Source organism: Protomyctophum parallelum, assembly GCF_964188405.1.
Source record: "Protomyctophum parallelum genome assembly, chromosome: 4".
NCBI lineage: Eukaryota > Metazoa > Chordata > Actinopteri > Myctophiformes > Myctophidae > Protomyctophum > Protomyctophum parallelum.
Window position 1 is genome coordinate 17,851,614 of NC_139700.1, and position 11,426 is coordinate 17,863,039.

The 11,426-nt window shown below is 41.4% G+C and overlaps 1 protein-coding gene across 1 annotated transcript; it reads left to right on the forward strand.

Annotated features, from left to right (window-relative positions):
- Positions 1-7,264: 7,264 nt before the first annotated feature.
- tnni1c (troponin I, skeletal, slow c) lies at positions 7,265-10,098 on the forward strand (the record flags this gene model as incomplete). The annotated part of the gene is given in 7 exon segments (XM_083762703.1): positions 7,265-7,270; positions 7,654-7,695; positions 9,024-9,116; positions 9,288-9,348; positions 9,351-9,376; positions 9,502-9,678; positions 9,794-10,098. Coding segments are annotated over 7 exon segments (504 nt in total). The 3' UTR covers positions 9,893-10,098.
- Between the last annotated feature and the right edge of the window lie 1,328 nt (positions 10,099-11,426).

Genomic DNA, 11,426 nt, shown 5'->3' on the forward strand with positions numbered 1-11,426 from the left:
AAACCATCCCTTCTGTCTGGGAAAAGGCCAAAGTGGTTGCAATCCCTAAACCTGGCAAAGACCCATTATCCACAAAGAGCTACCGACCCATTTCCCTCTGCATCACCTACAAGGCTATATGAGAAGCTGCTACTCCAACGCCTTGTTGCCACTCATAGATACCAAGCTGACTAAAGACCAAGCTGGTTTCCGTCCCAGCCGCTCCTGTGCTTGACAGAGCTCAACCTCACCCAACACATTGAGGATGGGTTTGAGGGGAAACAAATAACTGGAGCAGCATTCAGAGATCTCTCTGCTGCCTACGACACTGTCCAACACCGCACAATGGTCAGGAAAAGCCTCCTCAACAACAGGCGCTTCTATGTCCAGTTAAATGACCAGAGGAGTAAATGGAAAGCCCAAAAGAACGGCCTCCAACAAGGTAGCGTGCTCGCCCCCCTCCTTTTCAATATCTACACAAACGACCAGCCACTACCCAATGCCTAATGCCAGCGTTTCATCTACGCCGACAACCTCTGCATTACGACCCAACAAGCAGACTTCCAGAAGATTGAGTCTGTCCTTGAAAGTGCCCTCCAAGAAATGTCAAGCTACTACAATACAACCACCTGAAACCCAACCTATAGAGAACACCTCACACACACATAATTTCCTTTCGTGGCCGTTTACATTCGAGGGTCGCTGGTCCTCTCGAACGGAACAGTTTAACGTCATGCCCAGGACGAAAAGATATAGAGAACACCAACATGTCAAATAACAGCAGGAAGGCATGGGCCACAATCCACCGTCTTGGCAAAAACCACACCACCCATAATTCACAACGGTCACAGCAAACTCTGTTGCATCACAACTGGTGTAGGTATTGGATGGAGCCCGCACACCACAGGTATAAGAAAGACGTTCTTTGTTGAAATACTGACAGCGTTTCGATCCATTTGATCTTCATCAGGTCATGTGTACACAAAACATACACTTTTATACTAAGGGAGTGCCCCCATTAAACAATCAAAATACCACATTTTGGTGCCCCTCCCATCACTGCAGGTGTGACACGTCAACCCTGAGTGAGTAGGTGGGGACCCAGACATATTGATGTAAATATAGTCTGTTCAGAAATTGTAGTGCCTCTCATAGAGCTTGTAGGTGATGCAGAGGAGGGAAATGGGTCGGTAGCTCTTCGGGGATAATGGGTCTTTGCCAGGTTTAGGGATTGCAACTACTCCAGCCTTTTTCCAAACAGAAGGGATGGTTTTCTGTGCTATGCATGTGTTCAGCATCCCCACAAGCCAGGTCCTTGCGATAGGTCCCAGGTGCTGTATCATTTCTGCCAGTATGCCATCAATCCCTGCTGCTTTTCCGGGTTTCAACTTTCCCATTGCAGTTTCACGTTCTTCTAAGTCGAAGGGTTTGGTTTGAGGGCTGGCTGATTGTGGTTGGTCTGATACCACTGTGCGATGGTATTCTATGTGGGTCGGTGGCGGTGTTGGTTACAACTGTTGGCCACCAGTTGTGACCAAGACCGCCACCGACCCACAGGAGAATACCATCGCACAGTGGTATCAGACCAACCACAATCAGCCAGCCCTCAAACCAAACCCTTCGACCTAGAAGAACTTGAAACTGCAATGGGAAAGTTGAAACCCGGAAAAGCAGCAGGGATTAATGACCTACTGGCAGAAATGTTACAGCACCTGGGACCCAACGCAAAGACCTGGCTTGTGGGGATGCTGAACACATGCATAGCACAGAAAACCATCCCTTCTGTCTGGGAAAAGGCCAACGTGGTTGCAATCCCTAAACCTGGCATAGACCCATTATCCACAAAGAGCTACCGACCCATTTCCCTCTGCATCACCTACAAGGCTAGAGAAGCTGCTACTCCAACGCCTTGTTGCCACTCATAGATACCAAGCTGACTAAAGACCAAGCTGGTTTCCGTCCCAGCCGCTCCTGTGCTGGACAGAGCTCAACCTCACCCAACACATTGAGGATGGGTTTGAGGGGAAACAAATAACTGGAGCAGCATTCAGAGATCTCTCTGCTGCCTACGACACTGTCCAACACCGCACAATGGTCAGGAAAAGCCTCCTCAACAACAGGCGCTTCTATGTTCAGTTAAATGACCAGAGGAGTAAATGGAAAGCCGAAAAGAACGGCCTCCCACAAGGTAGCGCGCTCGCCCCCCTCCTTTTCAATATCTAAACAAACGACCAGCCACTTGAAACCCAACCCATCAAAAACCCAACTATGCAGCTTCCACCTGAGGAACCGAGACGCAAAAAAAGAACTGAGCATCACAAACTCTCAAACCATACCCACCCCATGTAACTTGGAGTTACACTGGACAGTTTAACGTCATGCCCAGGACGAAAAGTTATAGAGAACACCAACATGACAAACCCTACACTTAAACCCTCTATATTTAATAAAAAACAATTCTGGACAGGAATCCTGTATTGCAGGGGTGCCCAAAAGGTACATCGTGATCTACCAGTAATCACAAAGGCTGTGCAGGTAGACCATATGGCATGCCCCTGTATATAATCTATCACTTGAATTAAGGTGACTTGACACCAGCTCAAATGTTGCACACAAACATCAGTAGCAAAAGTACAAAGTTATTGTGACAGTAATAATTGCTATAGTGTGTGTTCAGTAACAGGAATATTCCTGTCTCTCCAGCTCTTTAATAAATAGAAAAGGGTTTAATCAGGAGTTGTAGTAGCCACAGGATAATCTAAGCGGTGGATATTGCTCTTTTCTTCATGTCTTTATGTATGTAAATTGTCTTGTTGTTTGTGTTATGTCAAATGCGTGTATATGTGTTCTGCATATACTTGGCTGCTGTGTTGCAAGTTACTGAACACACACTATAGCAATGATTACTGTCACACTATAGAGCTATTTAACACTGTTACTGAACACACACTATAGCAATGATTACTGTCACAATATAGAGCTATTTAACACTGTTACTGAACACACACACTATAGCAATGATTACTGTCACAATATAGAGCTATTTAACACTGTTACTGAACACACACTATAGCAATGATTACTGTCACAATATAGAGCTATTTAACACTGTTACTGAACACACACTATAGCAATGATTACTGTCACACTATAGAGCTATTTAACACTGTTACTGAACACACACTATAGCAATGATTACTTTCACAATACAGAGCAATTTAATTTAGGTAACCAAATTGACCCCAATAGTAGATCTTTACACTCTCAATAGTTCAATTGTTGTTAAGCATCTGCTTAATTTCCAAAAAAACTACACAATTAGAGAATGTAGAAGATTGCTACTTTTGATCCTTTGATTATATAATGCTGATTGTAGCATAGTGGTTAGTGACTGAGCTTTGTTAACATGAGTGCCCGGGATCGTTTCCCACCAATTTCAAAGAATGTTTGTTGCTTCGTGCCAATTTTCACAGAACGTTTGTCCTTTTACCTACCAAACAATACTATTTTCACCTCTAGTCGATTATTTATTCAGCGTTTGAGCCACGGACCACCATTTGAGGCCATCTAGTCTCTCAGACCCATTTGAGCCACTGACCACCATTGTGAGAGTCTATTAATGTGAAATGGTGGTCCGTGGCTCAAACATGTTATCACTTTTGAAGTTACTTGTTGTGTTTAGATATGTAAATACTACTCTTTAAAGCCGTGTTTCGGTAGTCGAGTGGGTACTGTCGACGGTTAGTAAACATTGAGGCCGGGCATAGTTGTTTATAAACCTTCGACACTAACCATTCGGCTACTGAAACACTGTTTTACAGTTTCGTACAAACATCATATATAAACATCATAACAAGTAACTTCAAGTGATAGACGTTTGAACACACAAACAACAACAGCGTTAAGTATTAAATAACATTTAATCACTTACTTGCTCCGAAGACGGACCCGCGATGGTGACGTGGCACGTTCCAAACAAACACTGACCAAACCTACCTCCACGCGTCTCTTCCGTATTTGAGGGCGGCGGCACTTCCTTCCGGTGTGAGGCCACGCCCGCGAGATTTAACCGCGAATCTATTGTAGTCCTCTTACGTTACATCCGGGTCCCTTGGTCCCATCCGCTTCTAATGCAAAATAGCTACATATGAACGCGTGAATCTTTTTTTTTTTTTTACAATAACGTTATTTGTCAGAAAGGAAGCCATTGAGGGTTAAAATGGGTCTTAATGCTTCCAACTCATATAACTGTCACCAACAACACTTTTAATGATATTACATGAAGCAGACAGCCCTGTGATGAAACCTTTAGCATTACACTGTGGTTAATAGGTTTTTATTCACAATGGAATGTTATTGTACTCTTAATATATCATGGTGTAGCACAGCACAGTAGATTCATATTTCAATCGATCTGGGATGTTAAAATTGTGCAAAACTCTGTTCAATGAATGGCCTCTTCTGCTACATTAAACATTACTAAACATTAAACGTTACTTATACCTGTTATTGAGACTCCTATAGAGCATGTTGACATGGATAGCTTGGTTAGTAGTATCTCTGTTAGTTAATGCAGTTTGATTGATTAAATGAATAGCCTATTTTATTAGACAAAAATGTAGAACAGTAGTGTCATAGAGTGGAAAATGCCATTTGGTTTAATGTCACAGAATGCAGTGCCACGTAGAGCAGCATGATAAATGGTTAACTTTATAGTGTGTTCAAAAATGGCAGATCTGCAAGTTCAGTGTTCAGTATCTCTTTAGCCTGGATTTAGTGTTCACGCAATCACGCCACATAGGCTATACATTGAAGACCACATAGGCTATAGCCTACATGAAGACCCGACTCCAGCAGCAGAACTGACAGGTAGGCTACAGTACCAAAAAAAAGCCCTATCTTGACCACAGAAACGCCCCTAAAAGACACGGTATCCTACCGTCGGTATACGTGTAACATAGTGTGTATAAATTGGCAGATTTTATTTTTTATTTTGCACGTCACTTTCTGACTTTCCAAAGGAAACGTTTTAATGCCTTATTGCTGTGTTGTTGGTGATTTGTGGATTCGTTTTAGATCAATCAGGGATCTGTTAATAACTTAATACTGTACTGCAGTCTGCAGTTGTTCCCAAATCCACATTAGCGCCACCATGAGGCCGACCGATAACATTTTAAGGTTAAATAATTTTAGGGATAATGTTGAATTATCCCTAAAAGTTTTGTAACTATAGTGATTACAGTCTCCGAGGAACAAATACTTGAATGTGAATTTTTGCCTTTTCCCATTCATGTCAATGGGGAAATTTAATTCACTAATAAATTCATATCAATTAAACTATACAACATTTCTCTTAACAAAATACAAGCACACGATTCCCGTCAATTTGACATATGGCTCAAGTGCGTACAGCGTACAGTGTGGGAGGTATAAAGCGTCAAAATAAAGACTACTCCAGTGAAATAATAAAGTGTCACAGTTACAAGAGTCTGGTTGCCCATTCGGGCAACCACACTAATAAGACCCAAAACACAGACAAAGTCCAAGGGCAGAGGAGCGTACCGTGACAGTAAACCCAGTGCAAACAGCACTGCAGCAGCTCCTGTTTAACAATGGCAGCACTTGAGCATTGTGTGGAAGTCAGACATAGCACCACAAAGGTTACTCAATAAATAGCACAATGACATCTGCTATGTAACACACATAGGCCTACACCCCAAAACCTGGCCGCTAAACTCTCTCTCTCTCTCTCTCTCTCTCTCTCTCTCTCTCTGTGTCTCTCTCTCTCACACACACACACACACACACACACACACACACACACACACACACACACACACACACACACACACACACACACACACACACACACACACACACACACACACACACACACACACACACACACACACACACACACACACACACACACACACACACACACACACTATACGTTATTTTGATTTCTTGTCTGAACATTAGACAAATGTTTTTTATTCACAGATTGAAACCTATTTAATTCTGTGGTCTTCTTTAATGGGATATTTTTCTCAGTATTAATCAGAACCTTCACTGCAACAGAAAAATAATAGAATTGAATCATGTGACCGGCATGATTTATGACTGGTGGTGTCAGATGAGCCATATAAAAACCCATTGCAGATAAAAAGAATTCTACTGAAGTAATAAAGACATCTGACTGAAGTGCAACTCAGGTCAATTATATTACATTTGTCATCATCATTCAATGCATCAATTTAACGATTACTGCAGCACTTTTTTGGGTTGATTTATTCCCTGGCAGCAACATTCATTGTTCTTTCTTTTTTTTTTATGCTTGTTTTTTGTTTCCTGCAGTACAGTTAACAGACAATTCTCTCAAAGCTTCAACAATGGCAGAGTAAGTATTGTGTTTTATTGTTCACAATTTCACTCATTGATTCGATTGTTTTGATTTTGATCTCAAAGATGATCTTTTTTCCACTTTTTGCACTTTCCTCTTTTTCCTTTGATTTCTCTTCATGGTCCTACAGTCATGATGTGAGTTTTAACATGCATGTCTTGAGTTCTTCTTATAATCTAGTAGTAGACCGACTGAAGGTGACTGAAAACACAAACCTAGACTGTTTTTTATAGCTTACATTTTCCTCTCTCTTTATTCCTTCCTTCTCAGGATGAACCAAAGCCCATGCATCCCAAGTCAGAACCCAAGGTAGTGTAATCGCTTAGAATCACATTTTCATTCTAATGTTACAACTTACAACTGGTGGCATTTTCCTTTCGGTTCATATGGATTTTGTTGGCTATCCCACTTCACTGATCACAGCTGCTGTATTGTCTGCATGATTTGAAGTGTATAGCCCTTATACTGAAAATATATAAACACTGGAGATTAAATCTGTGGTAATTATTTCTTTAAAAATGTACTAGGATCCAAACAAACAAAATACAATGATAAATACAGCTTTATATTGGGGAAAGTATATCTATATACGAGATTGAATGGAAAATCTGTCTTCTTAATTGACTTGTGCATTATATATTAAATCAAGCATCAAACAATGCTGATAATTAAACCAATTTTATATTTATTTAAACTTTTGTTAACAATGAGATGGTATTGTAGCCTATTTTGTGAGAAACAGACATCATATCTGTAAAGTTAACTTTGAGAGTTCCTATGTTGTTGAGTTCACAAAATTGTATGGCTCAACATAACTTGATATTATTTTCACATGTAAGTGAGATATTGTACTTTAATTGAACGATGTGGCCAAATGCGAGCATGTCGGTTGGTTGTTCCGATAAGACCATGTGCTTTGCTATTTCAAATTCCTAATATGTCTGTTACTTACAAAAAGATGCATGGCAAAGAAAAGTGCCGCAAATAACAGTTGGTGTCGAAGTGTCCTTGAGCAAGACGCTGAACCCCTAATTGCTCCCAATGTGCAGGTTGGTGCCTTGCATGGTTTCATATGCCATTGGTGTGTGAATGTGTGTGTGAATGGGTGAATGTAATGCACAATATATGTAAAGCACCTTGGATTAAGGCGCTATATAAATGCACCGTTTTATTTATTTCAAACATCAAGTCCAATTGTAAACTATAGTCAAATGACATCAACTGTAAACAGTGTGGTTTTGGTTTAATCAATTTTGTCTGTACCATTTTAGGCAAAATCCAAGATTTCAGCCTCACGCAAGCTCTCACTGAAGGTAAAGAAAGACACAGTAACGTTTAAAGTAGACTGTAAGTGTTTATGACTTCTGTTTAAAGTGTGCATTTACAAACTAAGTAGTAGCCTGTAATGGTTAATGATATGTTCACAGTAAATGTATTTCTTATCAGAATCAGAATCACTTTATTTGCACACAAAAAGTACAAACAATACAAAGACATTTGACTTTGCAAGAACAAGAAAGATCATGGGGAAAACACATTTTTTTACTTTTAAAGCACTATTCTACTGTTGTTATTGTCTCCACCAGGCCGAAGGCATGTGGGGAGAGTATGTTTTGCACTCCGTCCGTCCGCGTGTCCGTCCGTCCGTGTGTCCGTCCGTGTGTCCGTGAACAGCTAATCTCGGCCACCGTTAACCCGGTCGATGCCATATTTTGCACACACACTCCCTGGATGCCAACGATGAACCTCTGCCCCAAACTTTCCAGAACGGCCTGTTATAGCGCCACCAGGAGGCCGGTTTGTGCAAAACAAGTTTTTGCACAGTACACCTACAGATTTTGTCCAAACATCACGCAAATTGGTACACAGTCTCTCTAGAGCCATTCAACGAAACGGGTCTTTCAGATTTATCAGACTCCATCCTGATTGGTTAAGATTGGCTTCCAAAGTTCACAGGAGTGCTCAGTTTCAAACAAAATGCTGCAAATCATGAACACATCGCGTGATTTCCGTGAAATTGTGCACCCACATTCCCACTAGGCCGAGGACGAAATGCCACATGAACAATTTCAACTCAGCCTCAAGGTGGCGCTATAACTGGCCGAAAAGTGTTTTTACCTCTAACTGCACGGATCTGTGGATAACCTGGTGGAGACCTGTGCCCGGAAGGGCACTTTTTGTCTATGTTGCTGCATTGTCTGAAGGAAACCAAACCAAAATAAGTTTGACTCTTATGTAGCTGTACACAAGATGTAACAATGAAGTACGACCTTGAACCTTGAACTTGGTGACAATAGTGCGGGCACTGTCAACATAACCCTTATTTATATACTTGGATGAAATTGACAAGTATATTTGGTACACATGACAAATTGTGTGACAAAGGCCACACATTTAGTGCAAGGCAAGATAATACAATACAAGACAAAGACGATGTAAAGTAAATCTGTACATATTTGGGGGAGAAACAAGTAGTGGTGAAGGCAAAGTTATACTTCGACAAAAAATTATCAGTTAACCTCAAGTTGATGGAAAAGGAATCCTCCAGGAAATATATTAGCATCAAAATCTTAGGCCCTCTGATTTTGAATTTTTCTGTGGCCTACAATATCTCCATGTCTCCTTTTTTTGCATTCCCCAGATCCTCCTGCTCACCCGCGCAGTGGAAGAGCAGGAGGCAGAGAAAGTGTCGAGAGAAGACGAGAAAGTTCGTTACCTGGAAGTGCAGCTGAGAGTGTTGATTTACAAGCAAGCAAATACAACCTCATATAACTTGAGTATGCAACCAAATACCTCTAGTTCCCTGGCTCTCACGGTTACCAATCACAGACATTTACCAACATTGTGGATTGTTTATGCATTATTCTAAGGGCTACCGTTGCTGTGGTTTGTGTTTCTCTCCTAGAAACTGTGTAAGCAGATCCATGCACAGACTGACGTGGTGGATGAGGAGCGCTATGACTGTGAGGAAAAATTCTGAAGAACACCAAAGATGTATGCCTGTAATATACTTATGATCTTATTTGTGGACTATTGGCGTATACCGTGGCACCAAAATGAACCAAGTTTCTATTTCCACAATGAAGTTTGAAATACATTGTTTTCTTATCCATGTATAGATCCGTGATTTGAAGCTGAAAATACAGGACCTAGGAGGGAAGTTCAAGAAGCCTGCTCTGAAGAAGGTGAGGGTGTCTGCAGATGAGATGATGAGAGCTCTGCTGGGCTCCAAACACAAGGGTGTCATGGACCTCAAAGCTAATCTCAAGTCTGTCAAGACTGACATCAAACATGAGGTAGGCTACTGTATGCCCACATGAGCAGACACACAGCTAGCTAAACTAATGAAACACAAACTCTGCCAGATACGTGTTTTATATTCAATTTAATGTGGGATTTTCTGGTGTTCAGGAGCTGACCATGGAGGTGAATGACTGGCGTAAGAATGTGGAGGCTATGTCCGGCATGGAGGGCAGGAAGAAGATGTTTGATGATCATGATGCTGTTTAGGGTAATGAGACTCACCACTGTGTCTGTCAACATGAACAGAAGAGGTCGGGATGACAAAGAAATAATCTATCTAGACTATAAATAGAAGAGAACATGACAGGCTTGACAGGAAATTAGAGCTGGAATATGAGGCCAGTCAAAGGAACTTAAAATCAGGATGTTTAGCAGAATGTGTTAGAATTGATGTGTTATTATATTGCAGCTGATCTCTCTTTTTACAGGAGAATCTTTTGAGGGTTTTTTTACATGAATATTTAGGTGCTCTCATGTATAAAAAGGCAATAAAATGTGTAAGTTTTGATTCCACTCCATTCATTCTTTACTCACACAGTGACTGTGACCTTGGTACATTAGAATTTGATCTATTGAAGATTCTGACCTTCAAATGTACATCATTTTCATTTTGATTGTATTGCTGTATTGTTGTATTGTTCTTCATGCTTTGCCAATAAAGCCCTTTGAATTGAATTGAATTGACTGTATGATGGATCAACAACCTTTTCCCCCAGATACCAGAGTGAGTGAACGTTGAGTGGATCAACAACCTTTTCCCCCAGATACCAGAGTGAGTGAACGTTGAGTGAGTTGCAAGTTGAATTTCATATTTCCATTGGTGAGACATGTAGATAATCAACATAATGTATGGTAACACTAACATACAGTTTCAAAAGGAGCATATCTACTCAAAAGGGTGAGAATACATACAGTACACGGCAAATAACAGCCAGCAGTTATTTGGAGAAATCAACAATTGGCACAGACCTATAAACATACAAGAGAGACAATATCATGTACGGTAGGTTATTTGTGTATAGTATTTCAATGCCTTTGTCTTTGTACTTAGAGGTATTACTGTAGGAGCCAAGATATGTATAACTATATTTATTATTCACTGGAACAAATTCCACTCCAAGAATAAACAGTGAGCACCCACCAGCCACCCAAACCACCCACCCGCACACACACACACACACACACACACACACACACACACACACACACCCTTAGCTGGTTACTGTCCTTGGAGGGACATCACACACATGCACGCGCACACACACACAGTCACACACACACACGCGCACGCACGCGCGCACACGCACGCACGCACGCACGCACGCATGCACACACACACACACACACACACACACACACACACACACACACACACACACACACACACACACACACACACACACACACACACACACACACACACAGGTTATTGTCCTTCAACTGACATCAATGACTGCACACACAAAGACGACACAGTGCTTACTTGGTGTTGGGTGAAATCAGGCTTTTCTTACCACTCCCCTACTGGGCGGGGTTTTTCCTTTTCTGGTTACTTGGATGGACAGGACAGTGTCAGAAAACCTTTGAAGAATGCACAAGTGTTGCCATACATCTGTGCATGCATGACATGTACTGTACTGTATACATGTGTGTATGTGTCCCATGAAGCTGAGGAGAGTGGCCCAGGACTTGGCCAGCCTCAGTCAACATGCATCAGCCTCCAGAGCTGATCAATAACTTG